The sequence below is a fragment of the Odocoileus virginianus genome, chromosome 3 (assembly GCF_023699985.2).
Source record: "Odocoileus virginianus isolate 20LAN1187 ecotype Illinois chromosome 3, Ovbor_1.2, whole genome shotgun sequence".
Taxonomy (NCBI): domain Eukaryota; kingdom Metazoa; phylum Chordata; class Mammalia; order Artiodactyla; family Cervidae; genus Odocoileus; species Odocoileus virginianus.
The window spans coordinates 8,763,659-8,784,702 of record NC_069676.1 but is presented as its reverse complement, the minus strand read 5'-3'; the positions used below and the strand labels follow the sequence as shown (position 1 = coordinate 8,784,702).

Below are 21,044 nucleotides of genomic sequence, written 5' to 3'. Positions count from 1 at the left end.
ATTTGTCAGGTTATACACATTAATGATGTGTAGTTTTCCCCATGTAAATCGCAATGTAAAAAAGTGGTTTTAAATAAGTATAAATTTATTTTAAAAAGCCCTTTTAAGTCTTGGCCCTCATGTGCTGGCACAAAAATAATGTACATGTTTTAAAGAAAAAATCAATAAATATTAACTTATCATATATGAGACAAATATAGAGTCTCCCTTTCTCTATCAGGGTCAGTACTTGGTTCTGAAGATCCAGTTATGATTAAGAGAGTGATCTCTTTCTTCAAGGAGTTTCTAGCTCTGTAGGCTTGTTGATAGTTAGACAATAGAAACAATTAAAGTGCTGAAACTTATGATCAAATATGAGGAGTTTTAGGAACATGTAGGTGGGTCTATAACCTACATGTAGGAACCTGTAGGAGGTTCTGATACTGGGAAGGGTTCCCTGAGAGAATTCTGTTGTGTTTATGATGAGAGGTGAAGGATGAGTAGGTGTAGATAGGATGAAAAAGTTGGGGACAGACAAGAACAGAGAGAGGGAGAGAGGGTGATTGAGAGAGAGAGAGAACAACAGCAAGCCTGACACTGCTATGACTGGGCTCACGTGCGTTATACAATTTATTCCTCATGACAACATAGGTAATCAAATGATTACAGATCAGGCATCTGAGGCACAAGGATACAGCGTCAGTAACTGAAGTTTCACATTGGTAGAAATGATAGAATTGGTACTTGATCCCAATTAGGAATTGTGTGAGATTTGGGAGGTGTTAGGATCATGTTAGTTGGATCCACCAGGAAGAACCAAAGAGAGAGCTACACAGACAGGGGTTGGTTTACTGCAGACTGTGGTCCACACTGGGCTGCTGTCTGATTTTGGAAATGTGTTTTACCGAGTCAGAGTTGCAGTCATTTTCTTATATCTTTTCTGTGGCTGCTTTTGAACTACCAGGACAGAGGTGAAAACTTGCAACTGAGACTGTTTGACCCACAAAACCAAAATATCTACTATCTTGCATTTTATAGGGAAAGTTTTCTGACTTTTTTGCTAAACTATCTAGAAAGGTCAGTGATCCAGAAACCATCTGATGCGGGTCGACATCAACTTTTACCAGCATAAGAATTTGTTGTGAGTTGTTCAGTTGCTAAGTCGTGTCGAACTATTTGTGACCCCATGAACTGCAGCGTGTCAGGGTTCCCAGTCCTTCACTATCTCCCTGAGTTTTCTCAAACTCATGTCACCTAGTTGGTGATGCTATCCAACCATTTTGTCCTTGTCACCCACTTCTCCTGCCCTCAATCTTTCCCAGAAACAGTCTTTTCCAAGGAGTCAGCTCTTCGCACCAGGTGGCCAAAGTATTGGAGCTTCAGCTTCAGCATCATCCTCCCAGTGAATGTTCAGGGTTGGTTTCCTTTAAGATTGACTGGTTTGATCTCCTTGCTATCCAAGGCAGTCTCAAGAGTCTTCTACAGCACCACAATTTGAAAGCATCAATTTTTGGCATTCAGATTTTTTTATGGTCCAGCATAGGAATTTATTGCGAGTACCAGTGTGCATTTGATCACATCTCTGCCATCAACAGCCTACTTTAAAAATGGCACAGGACTAAAGAGACATTTTCTAGAGAAGTCATAGAGATGATCAGCAGGCACATGAAAAATTTTCAATATCACTAATGTTAGAGAAATGTAAATCAAAACCACAGCAAGACATTCCAGCACACTTGTTAGAATGGCTCTTATCAAACACACTTGTAATAATCACTGTCAGTGAGAATGTGGAGAAAAAGGAACTCTTATACTCTGTTGCTAGGAATGCAAACTGATGCAATCACTATGGAAGACAGTATTGAGACCTTCAGAAACATTAAGAATAGAGCTACTATGTGATCCAGCTATCCCGTGCATGGGTAATTATAAAGACTACAAAAACACTAACTCAAAATGATGTGCAGACTTTTATGTTCACTGCAGCATTGTTTGCAATGGCAAAGATATGGAGGCATACTAAGTGCCTATCAAAGGATAAAGAAGATGTGATACACACACATACACACCAGCCAGGCAGTACTACCTGGCCATAAAAATGAGGAAATCTTCCTATTTGTTACAACATGAATGGATGCTGGGTTTATTATGCTAAGTGAATGAAGTCAGATGGAGAAAGACAAATACAGTCTGATTTCATTCACATGTGGAATATAACAAACCAATAAACAAACAAAATAAATGAACTACCTAAATCAAACAAATGCCTTCTCCCCATAGATGAAGATAATAGAGTACTGACAGAGGAGAAAACATGAGCTTGGGGAGAGGTGAAATGGGCAAAGTGGTTCGGCTGTATGGTGATGGATAGAAACTCAATTATCAGTGGTAAAAATATTGTAGAGTATAAAACATAGAAATATGTCATACACATAAAACATACAGAGTGTTGCAGAACAATATTGACACAATAAAAATAATATACCAATGGAGAAAAGACAATCTTTTCAGTAAGTAGTTCTGGGAAAACTAGACAGCTACTTGTAAAGGAATGATATTAAAAACTCCCTAACATCATATACAAAAATAAACTCGAAATGTATTAAAGACCTGAATGCAAGGTCAGACATTATGAAACTCTTAGAGGAAAACGTAAGTAGAACTCTCTTTCACATAAACTACAGCAAGATCTTTTTATCCCATTCTTCTCCTAGAGTAATGAAAATAAAATTAAAATAAAAATGGGACCTAATTAAACTTAAAAGCTTTTGCAGAGCAAAGGAAACCATAAAAAAGATGAAAAGACAACCCTCATAATGGGAGAAAATATTTGCAAATGATGCAAATGAAATAACTGACAAAGAACTAATCTCCAAAGTGTACAGAGTTCATGTACACAGTCCTCTCTCTCTCTCTCTCTCTCTCTCTATATATATATATATATATATATATATATATATATATATATATATGTAAACCAGTAACAAATGGGAGAAAGACCTAAACAGACATTTCTTCAAAAAATACATACATAGTGAAAAAACACATGAAAAGATGCTCAATGTCGCTAATTATTAGAGAAATGGATATCAAAACCACAATGAGGTACCACCTCACACCAGCCAGAATGGCCATCATCAAAAAGTCTGCAGAAAATGAATGTTGGAGAGGGAGTGGAGAAAAGGTAATCCTCCCACACTAATCCTGGGAATGTACATTGGTATAGTCACTATGGAGAACAATATGGACATTCCTTAAAAAACCAAAAATAGAGCTACCATATAATCTAGGAATCCCACTCTGGGATATATCTGGAGAAACACATGGCTTAAAAAGATAACTGCACTCCAATGTTCTTTGCAGTACTATTTGTAATAGCCAGAACATGGAAGCAATATAAACGTCCATCAATAGAGGAATGGATAAAGAAGAAGTGGTACATATATACAATGGAATGCTAGTCAGCTATAGAAAAGAGTGAATCAGTACCATTTGTGACAAATGGATGGATCTAGAGATTGTCATACTAAGTGAAGTAAGGCAGACAGAGAAAGACAGATATCATAATATATTTCATTCCAATCCCAAAGAAGGGAAATGCCAAAGAGTGTTCAAACTACTGTACAATTGTGCTCATTTCACAAGCTAGCAAGGTTATGCTCAAAATCCTTCAAGCTAGGCTTCAGCAGTATGTGAACCAAGAACTTCCAGATGTACAAACTGGGTTTCAAGGAGGCAGAGGAACCAGAGATCAAATTGCCAACACCCGATGGCTCATGGGAAAACAAGGGAATTCCAGAATAACATCTACTCCTGCTTCATTGACTACACTAAAGCCTTTGTCTGTGTACATCACAACATATTGTGGAAAATTCTTAATGAGATGGGAGTACCAGACCACCATACCTGTACCATACCTGTCTCCTGAGACACGTGTATGTAGGTAAGAAGCAACAGTTAGAACTGGACATGGAACAACTGAAGAACAACTGAATGGTTCAAAATTGGGGAACGACTACATAAGGCTGAGAAGACATCATGCAAGATACCAGGATGGATGAATCACAAGCTGGAATCAAGCCTGAAGGGAGAAATATTAACAACCTCAGGTATGCAGATGACACCACTCTAATGGCAGAAAGTGAAGAAAAACTAAGGAGTCTCTTGATGAGAGTGAAAGAGGAGAGTGAAAAAGCTGGCTTGAAACTCAACATTAAAAAATACTAACACCATGGCATCCTGTCCCATCACGTGGTGGCAAATAGAAGCAGAAACAGATTTTCAGTGACAGATTTTCTTGGGCTCCCAAATCACTGTGGATGGTGACTACAGCCATGAAATTAAAAGGCGCTTGCTCCTTGGAAGGAAAGCTGTGGCAAACCTAGATAGCAAATTGAAAAACAGAAACAGCATTTTGCTGTCAAAGGTTCATATAGTTAAAGCTATAGTTTTTCCAGTAGTCATTTATGGATATGAGAGTTGGATCATAAAGAAGTCTGAGTGCCAAAGAATTGATACTTTTAAACTGTGGTGCAGGAGAAGACTCTTGAGAGTCCCTTGAATTGCAAGGAGATCAAACTAGTTAATCCTAAAGGAAATCAACCCTGAATATTAACTGGAAGGACTGAGGCTGAAGCTCCATTACCTTGACTACCTGATGTGAAAAGCTGACTCATTGAAAAATATCCTGATGCTGGGAAAGATTGAAGGCAAAAGGAGGAGGGAGTGGCAGAGGATGAAATGGTTAGATAGCATCACTGATGCAACTGATATAAACTTAAGTAAACTCTGGGAGATAGAGGAATCTCAGGGGGCAACATAACAAAAAAAATCACCACAGAATACGTGCTGAGCCTCAATTACTAGTGGAGAAGCAGCTCAGGTGCTCAAGTCCACTGGCAGCTAGTGGGGTTGGGTACAGAGGTTTGGGCTGCATGGCTGGTTCTTAGGGTAAAGATTGGGTTTGAATGCCCTGTGGACAATCAGAGGGGGCTAATGTAACACAGTAACCCAAACCATGTGAACACCAGAGAGACAAAGAAAGCCAAAGGACCTTTCCTGCAGGTAGGCTCAAGTGCTGCATGGTGACACCTGGTGAGCTCACAGAACAAATATTGTGCCCTAGTGAAAACCAAAGGAGACTAAGCTGCTGCCATTTACGACCCTCCTTCCCTGGAGGCAGAGAGGTAATGGTGTGACAGCCAGAGCTGGAATGCAAGGGGCTGCTGCAATCTTGGCCCCAAGACTGCAATTCCCACCGAAATGTGAGCACGTCAGTCGATAACCACGTCTTCCTTGGATCCTAGACAGTTCACATTGGCCAGGAGTGTCACAGCCTGAGACTAGCTCCCCAGAGGAGACACACAGCACACCTGGCATAGATGTGCAACAGATACATTGAGCAGCTTGGACTGGGGAGGTGTATAAGATGCATGGCCCACCTAGGACAGTGCACTCACCAAGCATCTGGTCGCCTGAGTTGCTTGGATCTGGGAAGGGCACAAAATGCACAGCACACCTGGGTCAGAGCCTTACGGAGACCACCATCATCCTGATACCAAAACCAGACAAAACCACAAAAAAGAAAACTACAGGCCAATATCACTGATGAACATAGATGTAAAAATACTCAACAAAATTCTAACAAGCAGAATCTAACAACATATTAAAGAGATCATAGATCATGATCAAGTGGATTTTATTCCAGGGATGCAATATATTCTCAAATCAAACAATGTGATACATCATCTTAACAAATTGAAAGATAAAAAATGGTATGATTATCTCAATAGATGCAGATAATGCCTTTGACAAAATTCAACAAAAATTTATGATAAAAACTCGAGAAAGTAGGCGTTGAAGGAATATACTTCAACATAACAAAAACTATATATGACAAATTCACAGCAAACATTATTCTCAATGGCAAAAAATAGAAAACAATTTCCTCTAAATCAGGAACAAGGCAAGTGTGCTCACTCTTACCACTACTATTCAACATAATTTTGGAAGTCCTAGCCACAGTAATCAGAGAAGAAAAATAAATAAAAGGAATCCAGATTGGAAAAGAAGTAAAACTGTCACTGTTTGCAGATGACATGATACTCTACATAGAAAACTGTAAAGATGCCACAAGAAAATTACTAGAGTTAATCAATGAATATAGAAAATTTGCAGGATATAAAATTAATACACAGAAATCCCTTGCATTCCTATACACAAACAATGAAAAATCAGAAAGAGAAATCAAGGAAACAATCCTATACACTATTGCAACATTAAGAACAAAATTCTTAGGAAAAAATTTACCTAAGGAAACAAAAGATACATGTAAATCCATGGCTAATTCATTTCAATGTATGACAAAAACCACTGCAATGTTGTAAAGTAATTAGCCTCCAGGTAATAAAAATAAATGGGGAAAAAAAAACACTTATGAAAGAAATCAAAGGACGACACAAATAGATGGAGAAATATACCATGTTCATGGATTGGAAGAATCAATATAGTGAAAATGAGTATACTACCCAAAGCAATCTATAGATTCAGTGCAATCCCTATGAAACTCCAATGGTATTTCTCACAGAACTAGAACAAATAATTTCACAATTTGCATGGAAACACAAAAACCCTCAAATAGCCAAAGGAATCTTGAGAAAGAAGAATGGAACTGGAGGAAACAAGATTCCTGACTTCAGACCATACTACAAAGCTACAGTCATCAAGACAGTATGGTACTGGAACAAAGAAATATAGATCACTGGAACAAAATTGAAAATCTGGAGATAAATCCATGCACATATAGACACCTTATCCTTGACAAAGGAAGCAGACTTATACAATGGAGAAAAGATAGTCTCTTCACAGGTGGTGCTGGGAAAACTGGTCAGCCACCTGTAAAAAAATGAAATTAGAACACTCTCTAACACCATACACAAAAATAAACTCAAAATGGATTAATGACCTAAATGTTAAGATCAGAAACCATAAAACTATTAGATGAAAGCATAGGCATAACAGTCTCTGACAGCAAGACCCTCTAAGACCCACCTCCCAGCATAATGGAGATAAAGCAGAAATAAACCAATGACACCTAATTAAACTTAAAAGCTTGTGTACTATGAAGGAAGCTATAAGCAAGGTGAAAAGACAGCTTTCAGAATGGGAGAAAATAATAGCAAATAAAACAACTTACAAAGAATTAATCTCGAAAATATACAAGCAGTTCATGCAGCTCAGTACCAGAAAAATGAACAACTCAATCAAAAAGTAGGCCAAAGAACTAAACAGACATTTCTCCATAGAAGCCATACAGATGGCTAACAAACACATGAAAAGATGCTCAACATCTCATTATTAGAGAAATGCAAATCAAACCACTATGAGGTATCATTTCACCCTGGTCAGAATGGTCATTATCAAAAAGTCTGCAAACAATAAATGCTGGAGAGTGTGTAGAGAAAAGTGAACAATTTTACACTGTTGGTGGGAATGCAAACTGGTAGAACCATTAAAGAGAACAGTGTGGAGATTCCTTTAAAACTGGGAATAGACCTGTCATATGACCCAGCAATCCCACTATTGGGTATACTCCCCAAGGAAACCAGAATTGAAAGAGACTTATATACCCCAATGTTCACTGCAGCATTGTTTACAAATGCCCAGACATAGAAGCAACTTAGATGTCCACCAGCAGATGAATAGATAAGGAAGGTGTGGTACATATACAGAGTGGAATATCACTCAGCTGTCAAAAGAAACTCATTTGAGTCAATTCTAGTGAGATGGATGAAACTGGAGCCTATTATACAGAGTGAAGTAAGTCAGAAAGAAAGAGAAAGACAAATACTGTGTATTAATGCCTAAATATGAAATTTAGAAAGATGGTAATGAAGATCTTATATGTAGGGCAGCAAAAGAGACACAGGTGTAAAGAGTAGATTTTTTAGACTCTGTAGGAGAAGGGAACAGTGGGATGACTTGAAAGAATAGCATTGAAATATGTATATTACTACATGTAAAATAGATGACCAGTGCAAGTTCGATGCAAACAGCAAGGCACACAAAGCCAATGCTCTGGTACAACCCAGAGGGATAGGGTGGGGAGGGATGAAGCAGGGGTGTTAAGGATGGGGTTACACATGTACACCTGTGGCTGATTCAGGTTGATGTATGCCAAAGCCACCACAATATTGTAAAGTAATTATCCTTAAATTAAAATGAATAAATTAAGAAAGATAAAATGAAAGTGCTATGTTGGTTCTATGATAGCCATAGTCATGCATGAGAAGTAAGGATGGCGGGAATTTGCTTTCACCGTTTGGGTGTTCCATAAAGATGAGGCCTGGATGCAGAAGAAATGGCCACAATCACAGCCGGGACTCCGTAGCCCACTGGGAATGTGAGCTTCTTCATGAACCTGTTGACACTGGAGTAGTTGACCACCGTCAGGTTGCGGGCAGTGAAGAAGAGCTGCAGACCCTCCAGCAGCATCCAGGTGAAGGAGGCCAGGTAGAGATAGTGTAGGGCACCTGCGATGATGGTACACAGCACCTGGAGGAGGAGGAAGATGTCACCAGGATGGTTTGTCAGGATGGAGCATGGCCCCAGGGCTTCTATGACTTGCCACTGGGGATAACTCTGATGTAAATGAATGAATTATCAATTGAATGTTTGCTTTCTAGTTGTGTCAGTCCATGTGAATTGGCTACTTATCCATCTAACATTACCTGGAACCCCATTATATTAAGGAGTCCAATGCAGTATGGCCCCATGGACTCACCATCCCTGGGGCAGGGATATTCTGGGGCAGTATGCGTACCTTGCTCTCAGTTCTGTCGATGGCTGTCAGGAAGAGCAGGTGGGCCAGGAAGAGGCAGAGTGAGAGTTGCAAGTGGAGCGAGGTGCTGGTGTTCTGGATGGCTTTGCACAGCAGGAAGGTGAGGGCCGCCAGGAGGAGGCACAGCAGAGAAAGGCTGAGTCCCACGTAGGTGATCACAGTCAGTGTGGGATCCTCCTCCTGAGACCCAGAAGGGAGATCAGTCATATTTTCCTGCTGTGGGGTAATGACCCTTCCGCCAATTTTATTTTTAGACATAGAGAAATCAGGAATGGAGGTGCTGAGTAGATTATGTTATGGATATGTTTATGGATATGTTATGTTTATGTTACATTTATGGATAACTTTCTCCCGGTTCAGAAATTTAGAAATTTATGGGATCTGAATGATAAAATCTGTGCATGCAAGGACTGAGGAATAAGAGAGTCCTAATGAAGACCATTAGGAGTTACCCCAACTCCAAGACCAGGGGCGGCAGCCGAGAGGAGCAACCCCACGTCCAAGGAGCAGTGGCTGCATGGGCACAGGAGGGCCGAGAGGAGCTACTACACATTCAAGGTCAGGAGGGGCGGCCCTGAGGAGATACCCCACGTCCAAGGTAAGAGAAACCCAAGTAAGACGGTAGGTGTTGTGAGAGGGCATCAGAAGGCAGACACACTGAAACCATAATCACAGAAAACTAGCCAATCTGATCACAGGACCACAGCCTTGTCTAACTCAGTGAAAGTAAGACATGCCATGTGGGGCCACCCAAGACGGTCGGGTCATGGTGGAGAGGTCTGATGGAATGTGGTCCATTGGAGAAGGGAATGGCAAACCACTTCATTATTCTTGCCTCGAGAACCCCCTGAACAATATGAAAAGGCAAAAAGATAGGACACTGAAAGATGAACTCACCAGATCGGTAGGTGCCCAATATGCTACTGGAGACCAGTGGAGAAATAACTCCAGAAAGAATCAAGGGATGAAGACAAAGCAAAAACAATACCCAGTTGTGATGTGACTGGTGATAGAAGCAAGGTCTGATGCTGTAAAGAGCAATATTGCATAGGAACCTGGAATGTTAGGTCCAAGAATCAAGGCAAATTGGAAGTGGTCAAACAGGAGATGGCAAGAGTGAACGTCGACATTCTAGGAATCAGTGAAATAAGATGGACTGGAACAGGTGAATTTAATGCAGATGACCATTATATCTATTACTGTGGGCAGGAATCCCTTAGAAGAAATGGAGTAACCATCATGGTCAACAAAAGAGTCAACAAAAGATTACCAGCACTTGCAGGTAATCTCAAAAATGACAGAATGATCTCTGTTCGTTTCCAAGGCAAACCATTCAATATCATGGTAATCCAAGTTTATGCCCCAACCAGTAATGCTGAAGAAGCTGAAGATGAACGGTTCTATGAAGACCTACAAGACCTTTTAGAACTAACACTCAAAAAAGATGTCCTTTTCATTATAGAGGACTGGAATGTAAAACTAAGAAGTCAGGAAACACCTGAAGTAACAGGCAAATTTGGTCTTGGAATACAGAATGAAGCAGGGCAAAGGCTAATAGAGTTTTGCAAGAGAACACACTGTCATAGCAAACACCCTCTTCCAACAACCTAAGAGAAGACTCTACACATGGACGTCACCAGATGGTCAACACTGAAATCAGATTGATTATATTCTTTGCAGCCAAAGATAGAGAAGCTCTATACAGTCAGCAAAAACAAGACTGGGAGCTGACTGTGGCTCAGACCATGAACTCCTTATTGCAAAATTCAGACTTAAATTGAAGAAAGTAGGGAAAACCACTAGACAATTCAGGTATGGCCTATATTCAAATCCCTTATGATTATACATAGATGGGGAGACAGTAGAAACAGTGTCAGACTTTATTTTTCTGGGCTCCAAAATCATTGCAGATCATGACTGCAGCCATGAAATTAAAAGACTCTTACTCCCTGGAAGGAAAGTTTTGACCAACCTACATAGCACATTAAAAAGCAGAGACATTATTTTGCCAACAAAGGTCTGTCTAGTCAAGGCTATGGCTTTTCCAGTGGTCATGTATGGATGTGAGAGTTGGACTGTGAAGAAAGCTGAGTGCCGAAGAATTGATGCTTTTGAACTGAGGTGTTGGAGAAGACTCTTGAGAGTCCCTTGGACTGCAAGGAGATCCAACCAGTCCATCCTAAAGGAGATCAGTCCTGGGTGTTCATTGGAAGGACTGATGCTGAAGCTGAAATTCCAATACTTTGGCCACCTCATGTGGAAAAGACCCTGATCCTGGGAGGGATTGGGGGCAGGAGGAGAAAGGGTTGATAGAGGATGAGATGGCTGGATGGCATCACCAACTAGATGGGCATGAGTTTGAGTAAACTCTGGGAGTTGGTGATGGACAGGGAGGCCTGGCATGCTGCGATTCACAGGGTTGCAGAATCGGAGATGACTGAGCGACTCAAGTGAACTGAATTGAACTGATGATTATACAGTGGAAGTGAGAAATAGATTTAAGCGACTAGATCTGATAAACAGAGTACTTGATGAACTATAAACAGAGGTTTGTGACATTGTACAGGAAACAGGGATTAAGACCATCCCTATGGAAAAGAAATGCAAAAAAGCAAAATGGCTGTCTGAAGAGGTCTTACAAATAGCTGTGAAAAGAAGAGAAGTGAAAAGCAAAATTTGAATGCAGAGTTCCAAAGAATAACAAGGAGAGATTAAAAAAAAAAGCAGCTTCCTCAGTGATTAATGCAAAAAAATAGAGGAAAACAACAGAATGGGAAAGACTAGAGATCTCTTTAAGAAAATTACAGACCCAAGGGCAACATTTTATGCAAAGATGGGCGCAATAAAGGACAGAAATGATATGGACCTAAGAGAAGCAGAAGATCTTAAGAAGAGGTGGCAAGAATACACAGAAGAACTGTACAAAAAAGATCTTCACGACCCAGATAATCATGATGGTATAATCACTCACCTGAGCCAAACATCCTGGAATTGAAGTCAAGTGGGCCTTAGAAACATCACTATGAAAAATGCTAGTGAAGGTTATAGAATTCCAGTGGAGCTATTTCAAATCCTGAAAGATGATGCTGTGAAAGTATTGCACTTAATATGCCAGCAAATTTGGAAAACTCAGCAGTGGCCACAGGACTGGAAAAGGTCAGTTTTCATTCCAACCCCAAAGAAAGGCAACCCCAAAGAATGCTCAAACTACCGCACAGTTGCACTCATCTCACACGCTAGTGTGAGATTCTCCAAGCCAGGCTTCAGCTGTTCAAGCTGATTTTAGATGTTCAAGCTGGTTTTAGAAAAGGCAGAGGAACCAGAGATCAAATTGCTAACATCCGATGGATCATTGAAAAAGCAAGAGAGTTCTAGAAAAACATCTATTTCTGCTTTATTGACTATGCCAAAACCTTTGACTGTGTGGATCACAATAAAGTGTGGAAAATTTTTAAAAGATGGGAATTCCAGACTATCTGACCTGTCTCTTGAGAAACCTGTATGCACGTCAGGAAGCAACAGTTAGAACTGGACATGGAACAACAGACTGGTTTCAAATAGGAAAAGGAGTACATTAAGGCTGTATACTGTCACCCTGCTTATTTACTTATATAAGGAGTACATCAAGAGAAATGTTGGGCTGGAGTACATCAAGAGAAAGAAGCAGAAGCTGGATTCAAGATTGTTGGGAGAAATATCAATAACCTCAGATATGCAGATGTCACCACCCTTATGGCAGAAAGTGAAGAGGAACTAAAAAGCCTCTTGATGAAAGTGAAGGAGGAGAGTGAAAAAGTTGGCTTAAAGCTCAACATTCAGAAAACTAAGATCATGGCATCTGATCCCATCACTTCATGGCAAATAGATGGGGAAACAGTGGAAACAGTGTCAGACTTTATTTTTCTGGGCTCCAAAATCACTGCAGATGGTGATTTCAGCCGTAAAATTAAAAGACATTTACTCCTTGGAAGGAAAGTTATGACCAACCTACATAGCATATTAAAAAGCAGAGACATTACTTTGCCAACAAAGGTCCATCTAGTCAAGGCTATGGTTTTTCCAGTAGTCATGTATGGATGTGAGAGTTGGACTGTGAAGAATGCTGAGCGCCGAAGAATTGATGCTTTTGAACTGTGGTGTTGGAGAAGACTCTTGAGAGTCCCTTGGACTGCAAGAAGATCCAACCAGTCCAACCTAAAGGAGATCAGTCCTGCCTATACATTGGAAGGACTGATGTTGAAGCTGAAACTCCAATACTTTGGCCACCTCAAGTGAAGAGTTGACTCATTGGAAAAGACCCTAATGCTGGGAAGGTTTGGGGGCAGGAGGAGAAGGGGATGACAGAGAATGAGATGGCTGGATGGCGTCACGGACTCGTTGGAACACGGGTTTGGGTGGACTGCGAGAGTTGATGATGGACAGGGAGGCCTGGCGTGCTGCGGTTCATGGGGTCTGAAGGAGTCGGACACGACTGAGTAACTGAACTGAACAGAACTGAATGAATACCAAGCCCTGATTCTCACAAGGGTTTATTTCCCTCTAGATTTTGAGCATGACTAAGCTTCCCAGTTACCATGATAGGTCCACAGAGGTGAGATGCTACATTTTGAGAACTATCATCCATCCCCGTAATGTAATGATGTATGACAAAGTCTCTACCCATTGTCATGATGTCCAGGTATCAACTCCCAACTCTGAATTCTGCACAGTTTATCCCTGTACTATTTCTTCATGATGGCCACTAATCCTTACAGATTTAGAACTAAATTCTTGGGTGAAAGAGAAACACTACTATACTTGGATGTTGGCTGTAGCTTAAAATTGATAATGTCTGCCTCTTTTTTGGTGTGCATGTGTTCTCAGTCACTCAGGTGTGTCTGACTCTTTGTGACCTTAAGGACTGTAGCCCGTGAAGCACCTCTGTCCATGGAATTTTCCAGACAAAAATAGAGGACTGGGTTGCCATTTCCTTCTCCAGGGGATCTTCCCAACCCAGGCATTGAACCTTAGTCTCCTGCCTCTTCTGAATTGGCAAGTGGATTCTTTACTACCGAGCCACCTGGGAAGCTCACCTCTTTTTGGAAATCATCTTAAATACCTGAGGACAAGGGAAAAATATCTGCCAATTTCATTTTAGTATAAGTCTGGGTGAAGAGAGAGAGGGAATAAGAAAGAGGGAGGTGCACAAAGGATGAAGAAAATGAATGTTAAAACCTGCAAATTAGGTGCTTCTTGATAAAAAGCAATTGAGTATGATAGCACCAAATTTATTTTTGCAGCACGTTTCTACATATGATTTTGTTTAGGAATGAAATGTTTAAAAATAAATAACCAGCCCTCCAGATGATTCTGACGCACTTTAACTTTTGAGACTATTTGGCTTATTGCATAAAAATAATTTTTGTACTGTATTAAAGTTCCTAAGAGAGGTCCACATGGGAAGAAATGCAAGTAGCCCCTAAGAGCTAAACATGGACACCTCTGACAGATGGGAAGTCAAGGAGACCTCAGTCCTACCATCACAAGGAACTGAATTGTGGCAAAAATTAGAGGGCTAGAGGAGGACAGCAAACCTCAGATCAGAATACAGTCTAGGCTGACAGAATGATTCAGCCTTGGAAGAACCTGAGCAGACATCTCCACTACACCATGCCAGATCACTGACCTGCAATAACTGGGAGATAGTACTTTTTTCAGGTTTTACATATGTTAGAATTTGTTCCACATCAAGATATTGAATGTAGCCCCTCTGAGGGGTGTCACCTGCACATCGTAGTAGGCCATGAGGACGGCAAAGCTGCTGAAATGGGTGCATTGGCAGGTGGTGCTGTCGTCTCCGCTGTCCATCGTCCTGCAGCCTCTGGTTGCCCAGTGGCCACTTCCATTCTGGCCCTGCTCCCAGAAGACACAGTGCACCTTCCCCTTTGTTTCCGGGGTCCTTGACTGCAGAAACAGGAAGTAGGTTTGAGCTGGTGGTTCTGTTGCTGAGAAATGCTGATCCAAATCTAGATTATGATGGACTTTCCTTGGGATATGATGCACCTGTGAAGGACATCCCTGAAGCACAAAGGCTGTGCCCAGGACTCAGGTCTCTCCCACACCCACAGCTTCACCCCCCACCCAGGACTCACATGTTTGAAGACAAATTTGACTGGAGAACTGAGGTTTTGTGTGTTACTGTTGCTGATAAAAACAGATATGACATCTGACAGCAGGATAGGGGGAGTTTCCTGCAGCAATTCCTTGTGTGTCTCATGTGGAACTGCCTGTTCCTCAGCATCCATGATCAGGGGGACTTTATCCAGCAACTTTTCAATCCCAGGCATGGAGACAAGGCCCACCACCATGGGACCTGCAGGACAAGGGCAAGGTTTATATCTTCGGGTATCCAACATGACTCCTCCTTTAATGAACTATGTCCCTGTGGCCTCACCATTACCCATAGTTTCCTTTAAAGTATACATTTCTGTTTATTGCACCTTTGAATATCACATCTCACTTTGAATCCCTAGGGACCTGTACCCTGCCATAACCATTACCTGAGTCATTAGATTCATGCACTGTATCCCAGGTCAGTATCATCTTTATGTTATTCTGAATCAAGGTGACATTCTTATCTTCTTTATCCAGTGCCTTCAGTGACATTTCTAAGAGTTGTGAGGGTTATAGAAGAGTTAGATTAGTACTTGTGCCTATGATGGTGCACATACTACCATTATTTGCATATACAAAAATAAATATTTTAATATATTATGTGCTGTGTGCTGCCCTTATTTGGTCAATAGTGTCCAAATCTTTGCAACCCGAGGGACGGTAGCCTGCCAAGCTCCTCTGTCCATGGGGATTCTCCAGGCAGAATACTGGAGTGGGATACCATGCCCTCCTCTAGGAGATCTTCCTAACCCAGGGATCAAGCCCAGGTATCCTGCATTGTAAACTTTGGATTAATATTGGATCCTTTACTGTTGATCCACCAGGAAAACTCAGTAATACTAGTATCAATAGTGTATCCCTTCTCCAAGGGGTCTTCCCAATGCAGGAATCAAATTGGGGTCTCCTGTATTGCAGGAAGATTCTTTACCAGCTGAGCTAGCAGGGAAGCCCCTTAATATATCATATAAATATGTAGACACTTTATATATTACATAATGTATATTATATGGGCTTCTGTGGTAGATCAGGAAACAGTGATATATTTTTATCATTGATTTACATGCTATCTAAATATGATGTCAAAATATCTAACATCATATGATTTATATGTATAATCATTTATGTGCAATCACATAAATGATTATATTTCATTTTATAAATGATATATAAATAATATTTACAATAATGTATATTATAAATAATGATATTATTATTATTATAAGCAATATCATTTGGTACACATAATAGTGGTAAATGCATATATCATTTACATTTACAAAGGATTGTAAGAGAATATATGAGCAATTATTCAACAACATGAAATGCAACCTAAATAAAATGGAGAAATTCCTAGAGACACAAAATACAAAAAATTGACTTAAGAAAATGGAAAATTATAGCAAAGCAATAACAGATAAGTATATTGAATCAGTACCCAAAACTTTCCAAAATGAAAAGACCAGAACAGATGGCTTCTACAGTCAATGTTCCCAGGCATTCTGGAACAATTAACACTAAACCTTTGTAAACTTTTCTATAGAATAGAAGAGAAATAGCTCTACCTAAATAGTTCTATGAGACCATCATTATCCCAAGAACAAAACAAGATAATGCATCACAGCAATCCCAATAAACCAATGTCAATTTGAACATAGAAACACAAATAGTCAACAAAATACAAGGAAAAATGTTATCCAAGGAAACTGAAGACTTGTATATTGATCACTGTAAAAGACTGTTGAAAAAATTAGAAACTCTAAATAAATCATAAGACATCCTGTGTTCATGGATCAGAACCATCCTATTAAGATCTCAGTAGTCCCCAAAATGATCTAGGGTTCAAGGCAATCTGTATCAAAATTCTGACATCATTAAATTAATTTTCAGCAGAAATGGAAAGCTCATCTTAAAATCCATAATGGATTGCAAGTAACCTGGATAAACAAAGCAATCTTAAAGGTGAAAAACTAATTTGGAGGCATTACAATTTCTGATTTCAAAACTTACTGCCAACTTACAGTATTCAAAATGGTGGGAAATTGCTATATGAACACAGAGCAGTAGAACAGAACTGAGGACCCAGGAATAAATCCATACATCTATGGTCAGTTGATTTTCACAAAGGAGTGTCAAGACCATCAGTGGGCAAAGAAAAATCTCTTCAACAATGATGCTGAGACATCTGGCTTTCCATAAGCAAATGAAGGAATTCAGTGACCTACTTCACACAATAAATTTTAATAAAGAAATGGGTCAAAGACCCATTGGGGTTAAAATGGGTCAAATAACTATGTTTAAAAGTTAAAACTAGGACAAGTAGGACAAAAACACCTGAGTAACTCTTCATGACATTGAATTTGGAAATGGATTATTAGCTGTGAAAAAATATGCAGAAGCAACAAAAGTATCAATAGATTATATGGACTTTATCAAAATGGAAATATCTATTCATTAAAGTGAAAAGACCACAGAAAAGTGAAAAGGTAATCTACAGAATGGGAGAATATATTTGCAAAGACATATCTCATAGGATCTAAATTAAGATCTATGAAGATCTCTTATAGCTTAACAACCAAAATGTAAAAAATTGAAATTGCAAAGAAAAAAACACTCAAGTATATGTTTCTCCAATAAAATATAGACAAATTCAACAATGACATGAACAGATGTTCAACATCTTAGTCACTAGGGGAATACAGATAGAACCATGATGAGATAACACCGGACACACACTAGAATGGCTACAAGAAAAAGAAAGCAAAATGGAAGTAACGTGTTGCTGAGGATGAGAAAATTGGAACCCTCACACATTGCTGTTGATAATGTAAAATGAAGAAATAGCCACTTTGGAAAACTAGTTTGGTGGTTCCTTAAAAAGCTGAAAATAGAACTACCACATCACCAAGCAATTTTGCACTCTATTATGTGCCCACAAAACTTTATTCAACAGTTATTCAAACCAAAACTTATGCTACAGGGACTTCCCTGGTGGTACAGTGCTTCCAAGACTCTGTGCTTCCAATGCAAGAGACACAGTTTTGGTCTCTGGTCAAGGAGTTAAGATCCTACTTCCCATATGCTGTGAGATGCGGGCAAAAAAGAAACACCACATTCATAGTAGCATTGTTCACAAGAGTGAAAAGGTGGCAGCCAGCCAAATGTCCATCAATGGATGAATGGATTAACAAAAGGAGGTACATCCATGTACAATACATTTTTTCCATTTTTATTAGTTGGAGGCCAAGTACTTTACAATAATATACAGTATACTAACACAAATATATGGAATTTACAATACATTATTATTCAGCCATAAAAGAATGAAATACTGATACATGCTACAACATGGATGAACCTTGGAAACATTATGCTAGGTGAAAGAAGCTAGACATTCAGGTCATATACCTTTAATTCTATTTATACAAAATTTCCAGCAGGGCAAATTCATAGAGACAGAAAACACAATCAGTGGTTGCCAGGGGCCAGGGAAACAGAGGATTGAGGAGTGTTTGTTCAGTGGCTACAGGTTTTACTTTTGGAGAGGTGAAGTTATTTTATAAATAGAGGTGATGATCACAACCTTATGATGTACTAACTGCTACTAGATTTTACACTTTGATTAAAATTGTGAACTTTAGTGTTGGTCAGTGGAGGAATGGTGTAAAAAGATGTGGTGATTAAGTAGGATAGAATACTAATCTACCACAGCAAAGAATGAAATTCTGTCATTTGCAACATTGTAAATGGACCTAGAGAGTATTATGTTTAGTGAAATAAGCCAGATAGAGAAAGACAAATACTGTATATCATTTCTATGTGAAATATAAAAATAATATAAACCAAGGTATGCAAAACAGAGACAGATTAACTGATATTGAAAAGAGGAGTTACCAAAAGGGAGATGGTAGGATGGAAAGGCAAGTTAGGGTTACGGGATTAATAAGTGCAAACTGCTATGTTTAAAATAGATAAGCAACAGGGATATATTGTTTAGGATAACGAATATAGCCATTGTCCTGTAAGAACTTGTAATGGAGTGTATTGTGTAAAAATACCAAATTACTATGCTATACTCCTGAAACTGCTATAAATTAAAATAAATTTTAAAAAATAAATAAATAATTGTGCTAAGCAAAACAAATACTCAATTTAAACAGATCATATCTACATGACAAATAACATGAGGAAATCTTGTTATTCCAAATTAAAAATTTTCCCTTTTGTAACCATTTCTATTTTGTCTTAAACTTTTCATTATCATTATTTTTATGCTCATAATTTATTTACAATGAAAGTGTGTATTATATATAATTTTATTCATTTATGTTTTTCTTATTGAGGTATAATTGACAGGTATAGTGACCCTATACTTGAATATATCACAAAACAATCACCATGAAAGCTAGCTAAAATTTGTCATCATACAGAGTTCCAAATTTTTCTGTGGTAAGTCCTTTTAAGATGTACTTTCATAGCAATTTAAAATTCACAGTACAGTTCTATTAACTATAGTTACCATGTTGTACATTCCCATAACTTATTTTTAACTGGAAGCTTGTACCTTTTGACTTCTGTGCACCATTTCCTGTACTGCTATCCTGGTCTCTGGCAATCACCAATCTGTTCTCTATGTTGATGACCTTGGTGCTTGTGTTGTTTTTTGAAAGTGTTAGTGGCTCAGTCATGTCTGACTCTGCAACCAATGGACTGTAGACTGCGAGGCTCCTCTGTCCATGGGATTCTCCAGATGATAGTACTGGAGTGGGTTGCCATTCCCTTCTCCAGGGGATCTTCCTGACTCAGCGATTGAGCCCAGGCTGACTGAGTCTACCATCTGAACCATTAGAGAAGCCAGGGTATTTGTCTTCCTCTGTCTTATTGTTTTGCTTAGCACAATAATTTATTTAGATTTTTAAAAATTGTTTTTATTTATGAGATCAGCATGAAATACAACCCTGGTCACTGGGCTCTAGTGAGGTTGGAAAAAGAATGAACCAGGAATGAGCAGAGCAGGAGACTAGAGGCTGTTCCAGGTAATTACCTGTGCCTGAAGGTGAACTGAAGTGCAGTGACTCATTGTCCAGGGACCTGCTCAGTCCTTTCAAGACAGTTTCCAGGCCAATGAGCAGGTTAGAGGCCACAAGGTGCTGCTCTGAGCTGGGCAGGGTTTCCAGGTCCTGGGGGGCCTCCAGCATTTCATCCACCCCCTGTATGAGGTTCTGCAGAGATAAGGACACAGAGCCAGTAGATCACATACCTGAGAGGTTGTATGAAGACATTACCCACTCACTCACAGAGAACAGAGCTTGGAAACTGAGTGATAAAGGCAGGGCCAGGTGGGGTCCTTTGGGTGGTCTTTGCCCCTGGAATCCAGCCATTCAGAGGTCAAACTTGTACATGAATGCCAAGGATGACATAAACCCAATATTCAGGAGCTGCAAGATTAAAAGTTTTTAGAAGGTGCACGTGGGAGTGTAAGAGTGACTACACATGTCCACACTTCCCATCCACCCTGGGAGAGGCAGAGCCTCAGAGCAGTGCACCATTATGTTGAGGTATCTCTGCCCAGACCAGATTTTACACAGAACCTGCGGGAAGCCTCCACCTGCCTCCCTGGGTCCTACCCTTACCTGGATAGTGTCCTGGACAGGGACTGACTCCACGTTTTCACTAAGATTCTGGACTCTGTTGAAGAAGCAGGAGAGCGTCTGGGAGGAGTAATATGAGGAGGTTAGAGCTTGGGGGAAATAGGTGGACTATATGGAGGGTTTTCACAAGTTGTCTGCTGGCCACTCACCGAGCTATTGATACTTGAGGGTGCGGTCCAGGTGTGGATGGAGATCTCTGCAGGGAACAGTATAATGGATCATTAGGGGTGAGAGAATGTGTGTGTGTGTGTGTGTGTGTGTGTGTGTGTGTGTGTGTTGTGAGTGGGATTTGGGGTCAGGTCAGGCCAGGTACCATCCCAGACATTAATCCCTGAATATTGGTTACTCAGAGTAACAGTTTAAGAAGAACCATGAACATAAGAACAAGTCAAAAAGAAGGAACAGAATGCTTGATACTGTATATT

General features: G+C 39.8%; 1 protein-coding gene across 1 annotated transcript in view; it reads right to left on the bottom strand.

The window, feature by feature from the left end:
* Positions 1–21,044, bottom strand: part of LOC110152028 (adhesion G protein-coupled receptor E2-like) — a 46,975-nt gene that overhangs the window by 14,668 nt on the left and 11,263 nt on the right. Inside the window, exons 7-14 of the mRNA XM_020915510.2 lie at positions 20,769–20,815; positions 20,602–20,679; positions 20,013–20,190; positions 15,358–15,465; positions 14,950–15,170; positions 14,582–14,761; positions 8,801–8,998; positions 8,297–8,532 (exon numbers count right to left, since the gene is read on the bottom strand). Of these exons, the coding sequence (XP_020771169.2) occupies positions 8,297–8,532; positions 8,801–8,998; positions 14,582–14,761; positions 14,950–15,170; positions 15,358–15,465; positions 20,013–20,190; positions 20,602–20,679; positions 20,769–20,815 (1,246 nt within the window). The remainder of the gene's footprint in view (positions 1–8,296; positions 8,533–8,800; positions 8,999–14,581; positions 14,762–14,949; positions 15,171–15,357; positions 15,466–20,012; positions 20,191–20,601; positions 20,680–20,768; positions 20,816–21,044) is intronic.